Source organism: Xyrauchen texanus, chromosome 15 (genome assembly GCF_025860055.1).
Source record: "Xyrauchen texanus isolate HMW12.3.18 chromosome 15, RBS_HiC_50CHRs, whole genome shotgun sequence".
Taxonomy (NCBI): domain Eukaryota; kingdom Metazoa; phylum Chordata; class Actinopteri; order Cypriniformes; family Catostomidae; genus Xyrauchen; species Xyrauchen texanus.
In genome coordinates, this window is record NC_068290.1 from 6,904,711 (window position 1) to 6,927,620 (window position 22,910).

Genomic DNA, 22,910 nt, shown 5'->3' on the forward strand with positions numbered 1-22,910 from the left:
AAAACATTCAAAGATTTGGATGGATTGCTAACAGGGAAGCACAAGCATTTGGTATTGCAGACTGTGATGTTAGCCCAACTCCATAAGATACCCCTAAGAACATAATTGTAGCAGTATTTAGATCAGACTTATTCATCGTGGTTACATATATATTCTGGTGGTTCTAAAGATCCTACATCTGGAAGAACAGCTGCTGCAGTATATATTCCTAAGTTTCAAATCAGTATTAAGGAAATAATAATTGATCATGTATCTGTGTATGCAACAGAATTAATCATGGTAGCACTCCAATGGGTAGAGGATGTGAAACTAAGACTTGTAGTATGTTCTGACTCATGCAGCAATCTCAAGCCTAGTGGAGTAAAATCAAGACAAGACATTATATATGAGATTCTTGCAAGTTTGCAAATTAATAAGCTTAATAATGTATTTGTGGGTTCCTGCTCATGTGGGTGTGGAAGCTAATGAAGTGGTTGATAAGCAAGCTCTAAAACATACAGAGATAGATATAAAAGTAACTCTTAGCAAGAAAGAGGTTAAAGAGAAAATTAATTAATTAATAAATAACGAATGGCAAGAAGTATGGAACTGTGAGAGCAAGGGTATGTATAATATTAAGCAGCAAGTAGGAAATGGAGGAAGCGTTTTTAGGAATAGGAAAGAATTATTACTTACATCCGAATAGGGCAAACTAGACTGATCATTCTATGTTTAAAATAGGAAAATGTGAAACAGGTAAATGTAGTTATTGTGATCAGACAGAAACAATAGCATTTTTTAACAAAATGTAAACAAAAATATGGAAAAGAAAGGTTAAAACTCATCAATGAAGTAAGAAACATGGGCGTTGAATCATTTAATATGTCCTGAAAAGCAAAAGATGGAGAAAATTGTACCTCTGACCCGAAACATCCACAGAAAAAAGCCAGGAACGATTATGGATGTGAATTCTTGCAAAGTGAATTTCAAGGTAACATCATTCGTATCTTGACTGCGAAAATAGACGAAAGAGCGGATCAAACTGACGTGGCAGTTAAACAAAATACTCTATAAACTGAAGGTATCACAAAGTCACTTGACAGCTGCCATCAGGATGTAATTGACTTGAAAAAGGAAAATGCGTGCCTGAAAATCCAGCGCACTGAATTTCAGAAAAAGTATGTTAATAAATGATGCAGAACGCTACAACAGATGATGAAACTTGCGTCTGTATAGAGTTGTGGAATACATCAAAGCAATCATGAACAGGGGCGTCGGACTGGGGGGGTAAAGGGTACCGAGTACCCAGGGCCCGAGGCAGGGGGGGCCCCTTAGAAGTCAGTTTTCTATACATACATATTTGGTACGGGGGCCCAGCAAGATGGTTTGTACCCAGGGCCCAAAATTTGGTGCTACGCCCCTGATCATGAAAGACATATGCAGAGAAGTTCTCCCAGAGGCGCAACACAGTTCTGTAATTGATGTCATAGATGTAGTGCACAGGTTAGGCTTCAGGATTTAAAGAGCAATACCCCGAGACCAGTGATCATCAGGTTCCTTTCCAGGTCTGCAAGGAACATGGTATGGAAGTCCTCAAAGGCCAATAATTTTTTGGCCAACAAACATCTCCGCTTTAAAGAAGATCTGACTGCAGCAGACAAAGAGGCACGTGGAAAATAATGGCCACTTGTGGAGAAAGCGCGGGAAGAAGGAAAACTAGCACATTTTGTTGGTAACAAGGCTTATATCGACAACAAAGAAGTCCGTGTAAATAGGTTATATGCAAGGCTATAATAGGCTGTTATATTCTCATGGCATGGACGTTGGCCTATAAGCATAATTTTCCCCCTAAAAGATACTATATTTGGAATAATAAGGATATTTTAAACACAAATCTCTGTTTTTTAATATATGGTTTGATAATAACATTGTATCTGTTAGTCAGTTAATGAACAGTGATGGAGGTTTGTTATCATATACAGATTTGCTTAACACATTTAAAATCCCAATTAGACATAAAGAATTTGCAATTGTGATGGACAATATACGCAAAAAGGTATTGTTTTATCTCAAGAACACCTGTAGCGAAAACCCTAACCTTGATTATATCAAAAATTAAAATTTTATTGGAAACGTTAACATTTTAATATACAAAGTTTCAAATAATTGCATTAGAAATTTCATAAATAATGTTACATAAAAACTAGATTTTTTTGGGTCATCAATATTTGGAGATTTAAATTGGCATAAGTCTTGGAGAACAGATAATAAATTCTTTGTTAATAATAAAATAAAGGAAGTTTCATATAAAATAATGCATAGAATTTATCCTGCGAAACATGTATTGGAACGTTTCTAACTGAATATTGATTACTCCTGTGGATTCTGTAATAATGATAAAGAAACCATTTTTCATTTATCCTTTCATCCTTTCAAAGATGTTTTGGGTTGATGTTGAAAATTTCATTAAAAGGAAAATCGATATTGATATAAAATTGAGGGGGACTGATATAATGATATATGTAAATGACTGTGGGATAGAAAAGGATAAAGCATATCGTTCAATTGATAGTTTTATTGGGAAAGTTTCATATACATAAAATGAAGTGGTCTGGTGATAAACCAATTTTTATTTTATTTTATAAATTATTTTAAACAATACTGTAATATTTTGTATAAGTGTAAAAATAAAAAAGCTTCCAGGGCTTGTAAAATTGTTTGCAAATTTCAAAATTGATAGATAAATGGCATCTTATCTCTTTGTTTATTTGTTTTGTTTTATAATACTCTGGCATTATTATATTTATTTGAATAATTTTTCTGCATCTTATAATTTGAATAACTGAATCCTTTGTACCTGAGATGGAAATTATACAATGTTGATAATGTGGAATTTTCTCTTGATTTCATGTATGTTAATATGCAGTTTAAATAAAATAAAAACAAATAAAAAAGAATCCTTTAATATGCAAAGCCTTTTGAAAGAGCATGCGGAACAATGTAAAATAATTAGTGCTATTATAAAATATATTAAAGAAATAGGACTTGATGGATGAATTTAGTTTTTTTTTTTTAGCTCCTATTAGTGCTCCAGTCCAGCTGGTGGCGGTAATGCACCTGAAGTTGGTTTGCCAACCGCCATTAAACATCATTAGAAGAAGAAGTTCATGACCTCATTTTCCTGCGCGCAGCGCCAAGGAAGGACCGAAGGGATTGTCTGACTTCATTCCTCTGCGCCCTGATGCATCGTATCGTTGACGAAAACAAATTATCCAGATCCTTTTTGTTCTTTTATTTCCGAATATTTGACTGAACTACTTTATAAGGACAGATTTCACGGTAAAGTGTGCATTAGTTAACCATAGCTGACTAGTTCGTGACACTAGATTGTAATTTGATTTGGTCTGGAGATATAAAACAGTTTCATGTGCCATTCGATGGATCAGTTGCGTATAAAGTAATCGACCCAACATAATTTACTCTTTATAAACATCTCCTATATTAAGAGTTACTGGATTAGAGATAAACTCCGTTTTAACTTAGACGGGATCTTTCTGCTTTATTTATGCTTTTTGAAGTCGATTAATCTTTCCAAAAGAAAAACGTAGACTGTGTTTTAAAAGCTTAAAAAGTTGAGCAGCCTAACTAGATATGAATTTTTAGGCCATCGCGTGCAACATATTTTTTATTTTGTTTTTCATATTATGCAGCATAGAATGTGCAGCATTTTTGTGGCATCACAAGCTCGAGGAGCATGCAGCAGTTTGGGCATCATAAGTGTGCAGCATTGTGGTGGTCATAGGAATGTGCAATATGTGTGGGAGTTTGCTGCATTATTGGAAATAAGCTTGGCAGTATTTTTGGTTATCATAGGATGCATAGCAGCTTTGGTCATCACAAGCATGGGGCAGCATTTTAGGGCATTGCAGGAACACACAGCGTTTTGGGGAATCGTTGAAATGTGCAATATATTTGGATTTTGGGCATTCTCAAGTGCAATTGTCATTTTTGGAATGGTTATAATTCCCCAAAATATTGTCTAGGTTGGCAGCTCACTAGCTTTGACAGAATGCTATTGATTTGTTTACTGATGTTTTTCTGGTTTCATTGTTTTGCAGCAGACACTCAGTATGGCGTTAAAATCTGGAGAAGAGCGTCTGAAGGAGATGGAAGCCGAGATGGCATTGTGAGTACTCATTTAACTCGTCTGCCATTCCAGATGTATATATTTGCAGTATGATGAGGTTTCTGGTGATTGAAGGGTGTAGAATGGAGTCTTGCTAATGCTAACTTTGTCCTGATGTTGATTGATTTATAGGTTTGAGCAGGAGGTGTTGGGAGGACCTGTGGCCATCTCTGCTGGTGGCTCTGCAATGGTTGAAGGTGTGCCAGTCGCTCTGGCAATGCCAGGTTTACCCATTGTCAGGTCAATCATTGGCACAAACACCTACCGGGAGGTACTAATTATTGTTAACCCACAAAATTTATGTAAATGAGTTTGAAATATTTTTAAATGAGCTTCAGAATTTCTCAATATTTGGTATGACACCTTTTGATTTAATTTTACATTACATTTACATTTGTATGAATATGGCAGACACTTTTATCTAAAGCAACGTACAGTGTATTAAAGGTTTAAAGTATACAAGTGTGTTCCCTGGGAACTGAACCCTTGGCATTGTGAACGCCATGCTCTACCAGCTGAGCTACAGGAGCAGCATTTAATAACAGCATGATTTGAGAATTTTCCAAAGAGCATCTTGTGTGCTTGGAAGCTAGGAAACCTACAAAGTAATTAACATGGTCAATGTCACATTTGTTTACATTAGTTACCTAGAAAGAAATGTGTTCAGTATATGTAGTATTATTATAGATATTATAAATATTATAGAGTACAGTTACACATAAACATCAACTCATAGTTTTTAATTACATGTACTTTTTTGTATTATTAGGTACAACAGAGTTTGGATGCAAGGGCTGCTACAATAGTTGGTCCTCCCCCTACATTTGTTGGCCCTGGTACAGTCTTTTAAATAATTATGCTCTAATTGTACATTTTAAGATAGTCATGTTTGGGAATCGACTGATATCTGCATTTTTTTGCAGCCATTCCGGCAGTGCCACCTCCTCCAATGATGCGTCCCGCATTTGTTCCGCACGTCCTACAGAGACCAGGTAATCACAAACCTCAGCCAAGGATCTTAGACCTTGGTTTCAATTGTAGGCTTTTGTGTGGGATGCTTGAGTGAATAGCAATTTTTAACATGAAGAGGTAGAGTGTGTGTGTATTTTAAACTTATATTTTGTAAGACTTGTAGCTTTTTAATTTATAGGCCTGGGCTGTATAATGAAAGTAATTGTAATTTTATTTAATCTCTTTTAATTTTATATCACTGTAGCAATTTATATGTATACAGTTATTGTTTATGAAAATCCAATGAAAAAAAACATTTGGTAATACCTATTTTTGGATATTAATTAATTAAATTCCTAACAAAAAAAGGTTTATACTCTATTTTTTTTTCAGCACTTGGTATACACAAAATAAAAGATAAAGTTTTATATAACAAATGAATAAATTAATCCAAAGTCTGGCATTAGCTTCACAGTATATAACAAGTTAAAAACCAAAGATTAAAAACAGTAAAACTAACATTATGAAATGGATGATTTTGACTCTAAATTCTGATCGGATTGTCCATATTCAAAGTCGATGTGAACACTTTTGAACAATTCGATATTTGAGCAATCTGGAAACCTAACTAAATGCATTGTAGCACATAAACTTTTACACACAATGTACATAACGTTACTCAGCCTAAAATGCAGTGTCCTTCAAATGTATTTATGCTTTTTTAAAAATGCAAACATCTCTCACTCTTTCAGTTGGTCAGAGAATGCCATTGATGCGTGGTCCTCCTCATCAGGGCATGATGGCACCTCCTCTTCCCAGACCTCCACCTCCTCCACCCATGATGATGGCTCCACCTATGTCAAGACCTCCTCAGCCCCTCATGGCTCCAGTTGGACCACCCATGGGGCCCATGCCACCAGTAGGTATTTTTCAAATGTTAATCGTGTTAGCATTATAAATAAGGTCAGATTTTTACATTTGTGTCTTTGGCCAGGTTGGGAGCATGAAGCAGCACCACCACGACCAATGTCTCATGACAGCAGCACCACCACGACCCATGTCTCATGCCCCTACAAAAATCACTCCTAGTGTTATACAGGCAGCCCCCACTGTGTACACGGCCCCCCCGGCCCCTAAGAGAGTCGACCTCAAGAGCCAAAAACAAGCACGCATGGTAAACTATCAACAAACACCGCTCTTAATTTAAAAAAGCAAAATTATCCACCACTGTTTAAAAATTGTATCATTTTGGCAGGTGAAAAAGTTTGGCCATCACTTACTCACCTTCATGTTGCTCCAAACCCGAATAACTTACTTTCTTCCTTCAAACATAAAAGGAGATGCTTGGCAGAATGTTAGGGACTGACAGCCACAGTTGCAATACATTTTCATTGTGTGAAAAAAGTCCCTTTTGTGTTAAATGGAAGAAAGGATGCCATAAGTGTTTTGAGAAACTTGAGTGTGAGTAAATGATGAAAATATTGCCATATTTGGGTGAACTATCATTTTAATTTCACATCCTGACTATAACGATATTAGTTCAGCCCTTTCTGCTTGCATTGTAATGCATTCCTGATCAGCTAAATTGCCTTCCTCTCTGGCCTGTCTTTCTCAGGAGGAGTTGTCTGCATTGGTGGCAGAGCAGCAGGCCGCAGTGATTGCAGCTGGGCTGCTGGAGTCAAAGAAAGAGCCGGTCATAGATGACAGCGTGATCGGGCCAAACATGCCGGAGCCTGAGCCTTCACACGCAGAGGTTCAGAATTCACTTTAATATTACTTTTGCTTAGGATGATCTTTTACCCTTATTTTAATAGGTAAAGTGTGACATTTCAACACCCCTGGTGTTACCAAAAGAATTGCAAATATAATGTTTTCAAACAGGTTTCTCAAGCACACTCTATTTGTCACTCATCTGACAAACATATAGCCCTGCCCCAAACTCATGCCATTGGTTGATCCAATGTTGCTGTGTTGAGCTGTTTGGTATTCTCCAATTAAGAACAATGTTTAGAAAGTGCCACAATGTTTACACTTTTTGGAGGATTCAACCTTTGAAAGGATTTCTCTGCATATTAAAGTAGCAGTTCTGCCAAAAATTTTAATTCCCTTATGTCGTCCCAGATGTGTCTGACTTTCTTTGTTCTGTTGAACACAAACTTTTTAGAAGAATATCTCAGCTCTGTAGGTCCTTACAATGCAAGTCAACAGTGTCCAAAACCCTGAAGCTAAAAATAAATAAATATGAAGGCAGCATAAAAGTAATCCATATGACTTCTGTGGGTAAATCGATGTCTTCAGAAGCAATATGACATGAGAGTTGGTGAGAAACAGATAAACAGTTGCACAAGTAGCTGTAGTAACCTGCCGGGCATTATTGCCTTTCGCATCTGTACAGTGCCTGGCTGGTCATCAGCCGGGAGCCCCCTATCTTCAATGTTTCACCCCATTAATCCCGGAACATCATCTGGTGGTGGGGCAGAGGTCAGGGATGTCTCCCTGCCACTTTCCGCAGCTAGACCCCAGATCCCCTCCAACGCCTCTTATCCTTGCTTTCCCATCCAGACATCCTTCCTTCATGAATTACTTGAAACCAGGGTTCTATATGTCATAATACCTCGACTTTTTCTCAGCTTCCTCTGCCTATTCTTTCAAATACTTTTTTGAAGCTGCTCCCATGATGCCAATGTCTCTAAAAAGGTGCTGCATTGATGTTCCCATAAATCCTTGGTACCCAACCTCCACAGGGTAGGTGGCAGTCCTCCATTCAGTTTCCCTGCACTCTGCGGCCAGATCAGCATATTTTAGTTTCTTCCTCTCATAGGCTGTCTCCCATGGAACAGAAAGCTCAATCATTGCTATTGTCCTAGCTGAAGTCAACCACAACACTACATCCGGCCTCAAGGAGGTAATGCAAACCTCGGTAGGAAATTTTAGCTGCTGACCATCATTGTCCAATCACTTCCAGGCGCCAAGATTGATCTGGCTTCCCTTTGTGCTGTGCCTTGTGGGCACGTCCCTTTTTTTTTTTTTTTTTTTTTTTAACAATTGCCTTTGGGAAGCATGGTTGCCTTTGTTTGCCTTCACTCTATGCACCTCTAGGATCTCTGCCAGCACTTCTGCAAGACCTGTTCTTACCGCCACCTGTATCATACTTGTGCCATGTCTTGCACCAAACCAATATGTGCTTTAAGTTTGCTCTTGGGGCCTCACACAGGGGGCAACTCTCCTCTTTGCCATACCACAGAGACAAATTCCCAGGGCTTGATAGGGTATCATAGGTGGATCTTATTAGAAATCTTAGCCTGGCCTGGGGCACCTTCCACAGTTCAGCCATCCTAACAAACTATCAAGTGTCCCCTTCCATATGGTCCAGCACTTTAGCTATTGCTGGCTGACTGCCCTAACCTTATACCCTTCCTCTTTCGTAACTACCATTGCTTTCCTCTGTTTCGGGGATTCTTCAATTTGGGAGCCATCACCCATCCCAGGGCTGTTCTTGAATGTGTTCTTGCAACAATCTCTTGATGCTTCTGTCTTGAAACCTCCTGGTTTACGACCTCCTCTGCCTTCCAAATTCTGTCTGTTCGGACTTTGACTAGACCTGTCCTTACTGCCTTGTCTGTTGATTACTGTAGCTCCAAAACGAGCCTGGTCTTTTCCTGCTTGTAGCCAAGAGTGAGTAATTATAGTGACAGTTGTAAAGCATTTCTTCCAAACAATGCTACATCTGTGAGACAATGTGGCAGGCCTAGCCACTTCCTGATATAACTGTTAGCTTTGACATCCATCCTTGTCAATGCCGTTGCAGAAATCTCACACATTTTTTCTGACCACATCAGGCGACAGAGTGTAAATTGGTAACACCAAATCTTGAATTTTCCTGGGAGATGACAATTGTATCTTATTGTCTAAAAGATCTGCTGTGTATTCTTTCCCTAAACTTTGAATAGGCTGCCCTGCCACAGCCGTGATTCTTCCCCCCCTCCACCTCAAATGAAATCCTATCGTCCCTCACTCTCTTTATAATATAAAGACTACGTTAATCTTCTTTCTGTCCCATGCCAATAGCTCTTCCAGCCTTTTTAAGAGCTGGTTTGTACATGCAGCGGTCTTGCAGCGGATATTTGTGTGACATCATCCATATAACTGCACAGAGCTGGCAATCTCACCCCAGAATGTGCACTGACTCCTCAGACCATTTGTCTTTCTCCAATTAGGATGATCTCGAATGCAGCCATGAACCGGATGGGAGAGATTGAACATCCCATCACTATTCGTTTTTCCAGTTGCTGCCATCACGTTGTGTTGTCCTGTGTTGAATGACATATCTTAAAGTCCCCATATTAGCTGTCTACCAAGCTCTTAATGCACTCTGGTACATGGAAAAACTTCAGTGCATAGCTATCAAGCTGGTGTGGAACTGATCCATAGGCATTTGCCAAGTCCAGCCAGACTAAGTGGATGTCTTCTCTCTTAGTAGACTGGATCTGCTCCCATATTACTGACGCATGTTCCACGCACCAAGGAAAACCTGGTACACCTGTCTTCTGGCAGCTTGTGTCTATGTATCCATTCTTCAAGAGGTAGTCAGGCATCCTCCTATCTACCACCTAAAAGAAAAGCTTTTCCTCAATGTTCAATAGAGCAATGCTCCTAAACTGACTAATGTTGGTAGATACCTGCTCTTTGGGCATGAAAATTGCCACTGCCCTTTGCCACTCCACAGATATGGGCTGCATCTTCCAAGCAACTCTCAACAGTCTCCACAACATTTTGAGAACCACGGGACACTTCTTATACAGCTTGTGTGGTATCTAATTCGGGCCTGGGGCTGAAGTTGCCCTGGCTTTTTCTACCACCTGCCTCAACTCACTCAGCTCAGGCGGATCTACGTCAGATTCCACTAATGGCTCTACTGGCCATGGGACATATCCAGGGGAGCCAAGAAGGGTTGTCTTTGTAGGGGTCACCTACAAGTTGCTGTTCCTTGTGGTCTTCTAGTTCCTCTTTTGCCATCACCAGCTTCCCACTCTGCTTTTCTTTCTGCAGGTTTCTGGCAAACTTAAAAGGATCCTTGATGAATTTTGCCATTTCATGCTCCCTCTTCCTCCTTCACTGTCGGATTCTCTCTGCCCTCCTCAAGATTTCTAATCTAGCGCTTATGCCATTCCGCAATACCTTCAAGCCCTCCTGCTCCTCTGCCTTCCAAGACTTACGAAGCTACCTCTGCTCTTTGGTTAGAAACAAATGAATATTTAAGTCCTTTTTTTACTGTAAATTTACACTTTCAAACAGCCCTCCTAAGAGTTCTTCTTTTGTTTTTGGCGATTCACATTCTTTGTGCATATTGCCACCTACAATGAAGGGTTGAGAATTTATAGTAAAAAATTACTTAAATATTGATTTGTTTCTTACCCACCCTTATAATATTGATTCCGAAGATATGGATTAAGATATGGAGTTTTATGGATTACTTAGATGCTGCCTTTTTTATGTACAATACAAGATGTTTTTTTTTTGTGCTTTCAAGATTACTTTCATAATATGGACCAACAGAGCTGAGATTTTCTTCTAAAAAATCTTTGTGTTCTGAAAAAATACACATATAGGATGGAATGAGGGTGAGTAAATTATGTGAGAATTTTCATTTTATATAATTTGTTTGGACATGTATTATACTGAAATTATAAAAAAAAAAATGATATACACGTTACACAATACAAGATGTATTGGGCTAAAGCACATAACTGGTAATCAGAAGGTTGCTGGTTCGATCCCCATGGCCACCACCATTGTGTCCTTGAGCAAGGCACTTAACTCCAGGTTGTTCTGGGGGGATTGTCCCTGTAATAAGTGCACTGTAAGTCGATTGGATAAAAGTATCTGCCAAATGCCTAAATATAAAATGTAAATGCAAGATAATTCAATAAACATAATTTCAAAATAAAATGGGATTACTGACTAGTTGCTCTCTGTGTGGATATTGTTCTAATACTGCCTTATCCATGTTTGTGTAGCCTATGGATAACAGCACAGAGGATAAGAAGAAAGGGAAGCAAGAAAAAGTGAGGAAATGCATCCGGGTTGCTGCTGGCGTCACATGGGAAGACACAAGCCTATCAGAGTGGGATACAGGTGTGTGGCCACTTTGACAATTTCATATATTTTTTTTTTCCTTTTGATGTGTAAAGAAGCCAAGCAAGTTGAAGTGAAATGATCTTTTTGCTCCTGTCTACATTTGCTCTCTGTGTTGCTCTTGTCTTTCCAGATGATTTCCGGATATTTTGTGGAGATCTGGGGAATGAGGTGAATGATGACATCCTTGCGAGAGCGTTTAGCCGTTATCCATCCTTCCTGAAGGCAAAGGTTGTTCGAGACAAACGCACTGGGAAAACAAAGGGTTACGGCTTTGTGAGTTTTAAAGATCCCAATGATTATGTGCGTGCTATGAGAGAGATGAACGGTGAGTTAATAGGGCTAATAATGCATTTACAGCAATGCAGAAAAATCCAGTCAGAGCTATTTTACATTTTCTGTTGTCTTCCAGGGAGGTATGTGGGCAGCAGACCCATCAAACTACGTAAGAGCTCGTGGAAGGATCGCAATCTGGAGGTTGTACGTAAGAAGCAGAAGGAGAAAAAGAAGCTGGGACTGAGATAATCCATCCATACTGAAACTATGGACTTGATTTGTGTGCGTGTGTCAGAGTCACCAACCCAGGAGAAATATAATGGAGGAGGATTGAAGGAGGATTAAAGTGGCATCATTGCAAATAAACAAGCGTCAACTTTCCGCATGGCCCAAAATATGAATTTATTTCCAGGTGTATTATTACGGATTGCATGCTGTAAAATCATGCAGATCCTTTCTCTTCTCCAAAATGCTCTTAAGAAATATTTTCAGATATATGAATTGTGGGAACTAAACCTTTCAAATGCAGCTACCCTTAAAGTTCAGGAAGTCCATTACATTTGTTGCCATTTTAAAGTCAATGTTTTAAGTAATGGGTGTAAAAATCTTTTCAATAAACTGAGGAGGTTCTTTAGTTTAAAATCAAACATGTTTTGTTGTTCTTTTTTTCCATACAACTCCTTGATGATTCAAAAAACAACCACCAGGTGGTATATCAGAGTTTTGATATGAATAATGCATATTAATTTCAACCTTTTTTAGACATTACAAAAGAATTCAAAAAATTGCACTTATGAGTTATTTGGGAAATTAAAAGCCTGTATTGCCAGTGGCACTTACAAACCACATGCCTTTTTCTTTCTAATGGCACACGGCCACTTGCATTCATGCATTTCTAAAAGCTTATGGCCTAAAGCTGACAAAAAGCAGAAATGTCTCATGCATCGATCTGTCTGACCAACAATTGAGAATATACACGCATTATAAAACCAGAAGAAAATGCAACTAAGAGCCACAAGTGAGTTTTGTTAAGGATTTGAAATCTTTTCATTTAAAAAAAATTAAATGCTGTTATACTTTGATACATAGCAAAGTGCTATTTAAGTACCATATTCATATACAATTATATAATATTTGTATTTTAAAGATGACCAGTGAGTTCGTGAGAACTCAAATCAGAACACATCCAAAAACCATATTATTACTATGATACTTAGTTGTATCATTAACATATTCATGTGCCATTTTATTCATGGTACCACAAGGTAGTAACAGTCTGGTGGTAGGCAGAATAGAGCAATTCAAAGACCATTACAGTCAATAAGCTAATGACGTATGGCTAATTAGGCTGATGATAAAGTGATTTAAAATGGTCCCCAGACTCTGTCCCTACGCCATAAAATACAGACAGAGGAAATAAATTGTGGCTCAAAGTTGTAATGCATATGTACAGATTGGCTCCACTGTTTCTTAATTCAACTGGATGATAATCGCGCGCCTCCGCCCATTGATCAGCAGCGCGCTTCAGGCTTCCTTTTGTCCGACGGGGCACCACAGTGGAACACTCCATTCTGGAAAAGAAGGGAGTCCAGTGTGGTTAGCGTCCATAAAGTTTAAATTTTAGAACAACTACCGCTTGTATCTCGCCCAGTTTAGGCATATAAGTACAGTGGCGCAAAAATATTTTGGAAATTGATCGATTTAGCTCATAAACAGTTCCATCGACAGCGGTTGGGCGAAGCGAACTAACCCGCGTCCGTTGTTTTGGGAGTGGCGAAGAGCCCCTCAGTTCTCCCAGGCAGCTAGTGGAGAGATGGACGCGAGAACTCACGCGACGAGCACGCGGGAACGATTCCGCCGTAACGGGGAATCTGAGCACGTACGCGCGGCTTTATTTGGGGTTTCTGACTGAGGACTTTTGTTTATCGGATGTCAGTTCGTTTCTATGTGGGATTTCTGGAGTTTTTTGAGGAAGTGCTGGCCCCATCTTCCTCCCCCTCTTTCTCCTCCTCCTCTTTTTTGTCTTTATCGGGACTATTTGGTCTAACGGCTCTCTTTACTCTGGGGTCGGGCGGTGCTTTTGCGCGAGCAAACGATAAAGAATATTTACACATTATTGCGAATTAAATCAGGATGTAAGGACAAGAGTTAATGTGGGAAGGAACTTTGGAAACGCATCCCGATCCAAACACGGATCCCCGCAGATCCCACCCGCTCAAGCTGGACATCGGGATGGTGGTAAGTCATGATTATGAATTAAAATCTGAACAATCATCCAATCTCAGTTTATTATTAAATGGTTTGCCTGAACATCCCATTTCAATTCGACGCCACTGCGTATAGGCTAGTTTCCTCCTACTGATTGAGTTACTTTTATTGATGCTGTTGTTGCCTTAGTTACAACATCAGCGAGACACTGCATCTGACAAACTGCCATTGTCCCTCATCTGATGTTGCCAGGAGGGTTCAGTGTTTTCGGGGATGGTTTGAGCTCCTCCCTGTCATAAGAGGCCATCCCACCCATCTTGCACTATTCCACTGGGAGTACAGCTTCTTTATTGGGTATAATTTCATTTAAACGGTGTTGTTAGCTGCCATTGTAGCGTGCTCGTCATCATCAGTAACGTTCCATTTGACAGGCATATTCATCTTCTATTGTTTTGCTTCCATCAAAGACACCACATTCATTAGCCCTCATCCGTACCTAACAAAGACTACATCCTCTGAAACGCCACACTTCTGAGTGTTCCAGGACGAAAGTAACCAGATGGAAACAACATTTGGCATTCTTTTTAAGGTTTTTGGGTTGTCTAGTCTTTTTTTCACAGCACAGATCTGATTACTGTTTGCACTCAGCATGGTTTGTTGTTTAAAAACAGTGACTATGCAGGTCCTCTTGGAGACAAACTAGCTGAAAAACATGTTCAGTTTATTCAAGCATAAGGCTTGACTTCTTTGGAAGTGGGAGTTGCTTAGTCAACATTGACTTAGAATAGTCAATGGTTGGAATAGTCTTGAAATGTAGCTACATTTCTTTGTAATTCAGTTTGGTAAATTCTATGATTTCATCAATTTAAGAAATAAGTATCCTCTGCAAATGTATGAGCCCAAAATTAAACAGACTTTCTTTTATGGGATGGTTACGTTCACTAAACCACTATTTGTTTGGGGTTTCATAAGTTTTGATCATCTCCGTCACATCTGGAACATTAGACTAAAGTTCAATTGGTCGTCTGTCTTGTCTAGTCTCTTCTGTTTGCTTGAAGGGATCACCCACCCAAAAATGAGTATCCTACATCATTTAATCAACCTCATGTTGTTCCAAACCCCCATGACTTTCATTTGTGGAAAACAATACAAGTTTTGAAGAATGTTCACAATAGTGGATTGGGTCCAGGGTCGGTCAAGCTCCAAAAAGGACAAAAAATGACCATAAAGCATCATAAAATTTGTATATACGACTCATGCACAATATTCCAAGTCTTCTGAACTCATATGGTAGCTTTTATGAGAAAAAACATAAAGAGTTTCTCACCCACATCCATCACATCGCTTTATAAGATATGGATTTAACAACTGAAGTCTTAGGGATTACTTTTATGCTGCTTTTTTGTACTTTCTGATTTCTGATCACCATTCACTTGCATTGTATGGATCTACATAGCAGATATATTCTTCTAAATATCTTCATTTGTGTTCTCCAGAAGAAAGAAAATCATACACATCTGGGATGGCATGAGGATGAGTAAATTATGAGAACATTTTCATTTTTGGATGGAGTAAAATAAAGCAGCTTTATTTTTTAATCAGTTTTTTAGTATAGCATAGCAAAGTGATGTTCCTGATGTAAGGTAGTAACTTATTGCACACAATCTTTGCCAGGCACGAGATGCACCACTGTAGTGCAGCAGTGGGTGTTCAAGGTGTTTAATTACCACCACAGCATCCTGGTCTGGCATAGAGGGTGTGTAGGAACTTGGCATTGTGTCTGGAAGTTCCTGGCTGGAAGATTTATGATGGATATTTGGGAGTCAGAGGGCTGTTCTTTTTCATTCTTTTGACTGTGTTGATTGGATTTTCTTAACACTGGCAATCGTTTGGCAGCGAGTGCGGTAAAAATCAATACAGTTAGACTCTAATGAGGTCTAGAGTTCCTTCTAGATATTACTTGTGTAAGTAGAGCTTGGCACAGCCCACATGTAGTTCAGCTTGCACAATGTATTCATGAATAATGAATTTGTACAGCATAGGATGTATTCCAAAATAAATCTACTTAATAAAGCTACAGTATTACGTGAAATATGTTATTAGTGAAGGCTGAACACTTTAAGCTCTGAGGGTGTTTTTAGATTTCCTGTTTTAGTGGCATACCCAAAATTAAAGGCTTATAACAAAAAAAACAATGAGGGTCAAGTGTTTGGTATCATTGTAAAGAAAATTTTAAAAGATTATGATATATTCGGAGACTCTCAGCTAGGGGTGGGCAATATGACCAAATATGAGTAATGTTATATCACGATAACGATATATATAATTTAGTTATATTGGGTGTGTAAATCGGACGTTTCATCATGATGCAATCTTGAATCAATTCTCTTGGCCTGCAATCCGATATTTGCCGATACTTCAAAGTCTGCCGCGATACGATTCGATTCAGGGGCCTGCAATTGATATTCCGATATGATTTAATGGAGATAACCTTCATTGCACATTTGGCGCTTTAAACGTGCCATATATTCTTCTCATCTGACACATGAATGTTTCACGTGACTGTGGCACGCACTGTCTCTGGAGCTCTGAAGTGCGCATCAATCCAGCAGGCTTTCTGATATTTGTGCTCCACAGACAGGAGAGCTCTGAGCGGGATCATTCGTGTTACTCAATCATATTTGACCCAGGAAAATTCCAAATGGAGAAGGAAATCTTCAAAGAATGGGATGACTCACAAACAGGTCAAGAAAATGAAGAGGAGCTTGTTATTAAAACAGGTGCGACATGGTGTACAGAGCAGAAAAATATAATCTGCAAACTGTTTCGCACAAAGATAATCACTCATAATAGAAGCAATCTGTTTTTCCACCTCAAAATGAAGTATGCAAAATAATATTATACAAGCCAAAAGATGAACTCTGCATTAATTCTGTCATTTTTTCAAGAAGTAATAATTATTTGATATTTATTTTCTTCAAGAAGTGTTTATATTCATTGGATATATGTTGTTATACTTATGTTTTGTTTTCTTTGTTGCATTGCTTTGAGAAGATGTAAATGTTTTGAGCAAAGTTTATAATAATAATAATAATATTGGTCAACAACAAAAATAAACTGAAATGAGGCATACTGTTTGAGGCAGGGCGGAGGGCGTGGACGGGTCGTGATGCTACACACCCGGCCCCATATCAGGCTAATTAAGCCTCCGAGAGGGATAAAGGCTGACCGGAGACGGCAGTGCGACAGCGAGAGAGATTAACTAGCAGCTGTCTGACATTTGTGTGTGCTATCACGACCCGTCCCCGCTCACCGCCCTGCCACACTGTTATATTTAGCATTTTGTTAAGATTCATTTTTGAAAACATGTTGATTTTTATTTACTTTGACATTTTGAAATAATATTGATGGTGTCTTGCCATCTGTCTCCACAATTGATGAGTTCTGTATTTTCTTTATTGACTTATGGAACATACTGCATGTTACTTCATATTTTGTTTGGCAAATTGTTATAGTAAATAACATCACATCAATTATTAAAATGGGATGGCCACACATTAACATTAAAAATCCACAAAACACTCCTGTAACCTGCCTGGGAAATTGTATTTTCTGTTTATCTAAAGTTGATGTTTCAGAAACCTTTTGAGGAAGAGAAAATTAATGTATATGCTCCATGGCCCATTTGTATACATCACACAGTAGTCTATCTTCCAAACATAACTATACACTTTCCATAGTCTATTTTCACCTGGTACACCAACTCGGCCAATCACAGCTTTCCATGAGGCTATTTTCCTATTTATGGCTCTGTAAATGCTCAAAGAAAAGTTTGCTCAGGAAATTTAGCAACAGCGAGTATATTCTTCTCTGTACCAAGGATTAAGGATGGGAGAGGAGGAGGTGGGAACTGGCTTAACAGTCAAAATAATATTTATTACAAACTTAAACAAAAAGACACAAAAATAAATACTCACACGGCAGCTGCATGTGGCTCTCTCTCTCTCCCGAACTGCTGCATTCCGCCACATTTATCCCTCTCCTCGGCTGATTAGCCCAACTGGGCCGGGTGTGCTCTCCTCCTTGTCAATGTCTCCATGTTATTTTTGACTAAACAAAAGCTAAATGTAATTTGATTGGATGTGAATAAATTCAGCTCTGATTGATTGGTCAATGACAAGTGGCAGCCATGGGAGAAAATATGTTTATCTTGCGCTATGCGCTGCAAGCAGTTGTGCACGACAAAGCCATTTAGCTATTAGCTTAGCTATTACTCGCTATATTTTTGTCTGAGAGTAAAACAAATAGGCTGGTTGTATTTTATTCATTGAGAGCTTTCTATCATATGACACGTGGCTATTTGATCAGGTTTAATGTTTTTACTGATTACAATAATATGTTCAGAGCAAAATTATTAATAAATTATAAAAACGTAACACTTCTGATTTGTCTGCAAATTTCCAAGCACTTAAAGGTCATAATGCCTACATACATTTTAAAGTAGAGCTTCTAAGCATTCGAACAATACCAATTTTGTGTTGGTTAAGATGGAAGTTAATTAATATTTTGAAAAAAAAAATATATATATAAATTCTTGCGGACCCGCCGGCGGCAATTTTTGTCATCATTTACTCACCCTCCAGACTCATTCAAAAACCTGTATGCTGGAATATGCTGGAACACTTACTACAGTGCATGACTTGCAAAGCAATACATTTTAATGTTTGCATTACATAACCAACTACATTTTCAAGATTTTTCAAGTTATATGGAAAAGAGCTGTGTAAAGATTTTGTGTTCAATGGATAAAAAATAGCATCATACAGATTCGGAAGGATAAAAGGGTGAGCAGCCTAAATAAACAGCTTTAATCTCATTTAGGAACAGTTGGTTCTGTTAGAAAAGCATTTCACTGTGTCCTGAAGTGTTTAGGCTATCTAACAGAAAAATAGCTATTCATGGGTCTTTCACAAAGCAAAGGCCCATTTGGAGCCATAAATGAAGGATTCAAATAAGAAGCCTATCAATATGCAAATACAAACAGCCCCACATGGAGACATGATTAGAGCATCACATGTTCACAACCTCAGAGAACATGCCGCTTGCATCAGAGGCAGCTGTTACGCAACCTGCACCTATCCATCTCCATTCACTGCCACTTGGGCTGCTGCAATTACAAGAAGAACTGTGAGAGAGAGAGAGAGAGAGACAGAGACAGAGAGACAGAGAGAGAGAGAGAGGGTAGAGCTGTAAAATGCCCGCCAGTCTTCATTTTCATCATTATCTCGTCCGTTTTCCTGTTTACTGCTTGAGCCCTGTGTCTCTTCAACATGTCCCCTGACTGCTTTTTTCACCTCGTATGAAAAGGCTGGACATCAATCTAATTGACTGTTTTTCTATGTTTTTCAGTTGTACACATTTTTTATCCCTTGAAGTTTAATGTGCAAGGTTTCATGATTTCATTAATTGAGGCTTCACAGTTTGCAGTTTAATTGGTGGAAATGGCTAAGGAGATGCTCTTTGTGGTTTTATCCTTGGGGGGGCTTGTGCGTATTTCATGGCCATGTTTCAGCTGTTGCAATATTAAAGGGATAGTTCACTCATTGAATCACCCCTCATGTTGTTCCAAACCCGTATGACTTACATTTGTTCAAAGCAGAAAACAAAAGCAGATATCAGGCAGAACGTTAAGCTTCATAAAGGACTTTTTAAGGAATATTCTGGGTTCAATACAAGTTAAGATTAATCGACAGCATTTGTAGCATAATGTTAATTACCACAAAAAATAATTTCAACTCGTCCGTCCTTATATATTTTGCCCAATGTTTATGGAAGATCAGATATTCTGAAAGTTGTCTGGAAAAGGCAATAGTCTTTTGCATACCTTATGGGTCAGTTTACATTCATATGTTGGCAGATGGCTCTTGACCCATCCAATATGGCGGACATGCCAATGGCTGTTTGATTGAAATGATAGTTCCTCTGATAAAAAACAAACAAACAAAAAAAACATTTAAGCCATTTTGGGGCAAATACCTACATATCAGAATATTGATATGACTTCCATTGTATTGATTTCTGCTTTTATATATATATATATATAAAAGCAGAAATCAATATAATGGATGTGAATGGGGCCAGTTTTTAGAGGGTTTAAAGGCAGACGAAACTTATAATTTTATAAAAGCACTTACATTAATTCTTGTATTAAAACTTGTGCATTATTTGATCTGTGAAGTTGTTTATATCGTAATTTTTTACAGATTGTAGGGTTTAGGGTTTGTTGACATTACATTTTCATGGCAACAAAGTTGTAAAATTGGCTATGTGAAGTTGTTTATATCGTAATTTTTACAGATTGTAGGGTTTAGAGTTTGTTGACATTACATTATCATGGCAACAAAGTTGTAAAATTGGCTATAACTTTACACAGAAAAGGTTAGTTAGCAATTTTATCACACTAAAATCATGTTAACTCGCATATTGTTTATGTCTTATGACTATACTTTTGAAAATTAATTTTAACGTTTACTGATTAGCCCCATTCACTTCCATTGTAAGTGCCTCATTGTAACACAGATTTGATCTTTTTGTAAAGAAAAGGAGGGGCAAGTCTAAATATTTTCTTTGTGTTAATGTTATGCCACAAATGCTGTCAATTGAGCTGACCTTGTATTGAACCCAGAATATTCCTTTAAAGTAGTCCATAGGACTTGGGTGCTATATAATATCTGAAGCCATAAAATAGCTTTATTGCAGGAATGGGCACAAATGTATGTTGTGTTATTCTCTGGTTTGATTTTCATAAAAATACATTATTTTACTGGGTGTGTTATATTTCTGTGCCCCTGCATATTTCATGGCCTATTCTTGTGCAGACACAGCTGTGCTAGTGACCTCTTTCCCAGACTTAGATAGGAGCTCTGATGCCCTTGGCACTGATGCCCCTGGGATAAATGACAGCAGAGTCACAGTTCAACCACTAGAATCATCCTGCCCTGTCAGTTCTCATTTTCTCACAGGCCAAGCATCTCTCTCCATCTCTGTTTCTAAAGTCTCGTTCTCAAACACACCTTTAGATTTTCTCACAGGATACCACAGATTGTTTTTAGACAAAGGTATTAATGACCATGTCTATGTTTAGAATGGAATACTAGTTTACTATTTACTGAATACTGAATAAATATAGTAGGCCTATTAATATTTTAAATTGTAGTATGCTAATCTGTGCTCTCTCAGCCAAATGAGCCAAGTGAGAATAAGGCACTTTTCAATGCAAAAATAATACAAGTAACTGGCAGAATTATGTAATATAATTAATTGATTATTACTATTTTGGTATCACTAATAAATAAGTTTAGAAGTAATATAACATTAGAAAGTATACCCCCTCTCTCTCTCTGCTCATGTGGTGCTATGTTTTATTTTCTTCAGTGTGTTTATGCTGTGGTTTAGCCTTTCACCTAGCTGCTGAAAGCTGAGTTATGATTCCTATCCTTGTGGTCTAAATCTTTGACACACAGAGTAGAGTAAAGCTAGCTTTTTGGGCTTTTCTCACAGCCTATGTACTCTATAGTCTCTTACAACTCAATCTTAACCTCATGTGTTGCCAAGACAATGTGTTACCTATCGAGTCATTGTGGTTCATCGGCTCTTGCTTTCAGCATCGAGAAGATTTACATTCTTCGCTACACTACATTTATCTGTGTTTTATTTTGAATGAATGAAGTAAGAGTACTAAAGCAGCCGCAGGTCCTGTAAAAGCAGCTGCTTTGAACTCTTGCCAAATGAAACCCTGTGCCAAGCCAACACAAATGGGCTGTGCCCACCCCCACCACTTCTTTTGACACTTGCATATTCTCACGAAAGATACATCAGTATAAACCGTTCTTTGTGCCTGCCAATGCGGTAACTTATGAGTGTAATAATGTTTAATAAACCGTTAAAGGGGTAATATTATACCGTTAAAATATTCCCTGAGTACGTCTACGTCTACTTGTAATGTTTAAGATTTAGTTGTATTTTTTTGACAGACTTTTCCACATTTTAGGTTTACTTTTTTGTTAGTTCTTCTGGTGTTGAAGAGTGATTGTATATCCCAGTTTTTCTCCAGTTGTTTTGCTTCAGAATCCAGATTTTAAATTTGACATCATGCAACCCAACATAGTACCACAATAATTTGTTTAATGCGTGTAAAGTTTTCTGGGATTGATTGTTTTTTTCCCCACCTTGCTTAGATTTGTTGATGGTTTCAAGGATGAGGGCATGTCACACAACCAGTCTATGTTGGCATTAGGCGGGACGATAAAAAATGCAGGCTTGATATATTTCCAGCCTGTCGACAATGTGCGTTTTTGTATTACGATATGTAGGTATTTGGCCCAAAATGGCTTACATTTTTTTTTGTTTGTTTGTTTTTTTTTATCAGAGGAACTATCGTTTCAATCAAACAGCCATTCAAACCCAGTAGATTCATAATGTTTAATGCAAGAAGTAAAAATCTAGTCATTTTTATTTAGGCTATATGCCACAATGCAACAATACTTGGTCATTAAAAGCAATATTTACCTTCATATATTTTACTAAAACTTATTTTTATTTATTTTGCATATGAACTGGGTGTGAAAACCATAGATACCTTATTACCAGCTGATTCTATGGACCACGGTACATTGGCATGTCCGCCATATTGGATGGGTCAATAGCCATCTGTCAACATATGAATGTAAACTGACAGATATGATCTGCAAAAGTCTATTGCCTTTTCCAGGCAACTTTCAGAATATCTGATCTTCCATAAACTTGGGGAAAATTTTTAGATGATAAAAAATACTGACTTCACTTCTAAAAACAGACCCCCCATAGCAAAATGCAAATAAAGTAATCTACAAATACACTGGCGGACAAACGTTTCTGAAGGAAATTGGTTCTTTAATTCACCAAAGTGGCATTCAACATATCACAATGTATAGTCAGGACATTACTGATGTAAAAACAGCACCATCACTATTTGAAAAAAGAAATTTTTAATCAAATCTAAACAGGCCCCATTTCCAGAAGCCATCACTCCAACACATTATCCTTGAGTAATCATGCTACATTGTTAATTTGGTACTAGAAAATAATTTCCTGTTATGTCAAACACTGCTGAGAGCTATTTGGTTCATTAAATGAA

The 22,910-nt window shown here is 38.1% G+C and overlaps 2 protein-coding genes across 4 annotated transcripts in view; both read left to right on the forward strand.

The window, feature by feature from the left end:
• Positions 1–3,169: 3,169 nt before the first annotated feature.
• On the forward strand, positions 3,170–12,179 carry LOC127656052 (RNA-binding protein 42-like). The gene is made up of 11 exons (XM_052144189.1): positions 3,170–3,318; positions 4,098–4,165; positions 4,298–4,436; positions 4,935–5,001; positions 5,089–5,157; positions 5,869–6,035; positions 6,111–6,290; positions 6,732–6,869; positions 11,134–11,251; positions 11,385–11,579; positions 11,664–12,179. Exons 2-11 carry the CDS (start codon positions 4,110–4,112, stop codon positions 11,774–11,776), a joined length of 1,242 nt encoding a protein of 413 aa, XP_052000149.1. The 5' UTR covers positions 3,170–3,318; positions 4,098–4,109; the 3' UTR covers positions 11,777–12,179.
• Positions 12,180–13,080: 901 nt separating this feature from the next.
• Positions 13,081–22,910, forward strand: part of LOC127656207 (rho GTPase-activating protein 33-like) — a 62,934-nt gene continuing 53,104 nt past the window's right edge. For all 3 annotated transcript variants that reach the window (XM_052144405.1, XM_052144403.1, XM_052144404.1), the window contains exon 1: positions 13,081–13,765. Coding sequence is in view for 2 of the 3 variants with exons in the window: in XM_052144403.1 (XP_052000363.1) it covers positions 13,679–13,765 (87 nt within the window). In the remaining variant the exon portion in view is untranslated. The remainder of the gene's footprint in view (positions 13,766–22,910) is intronic.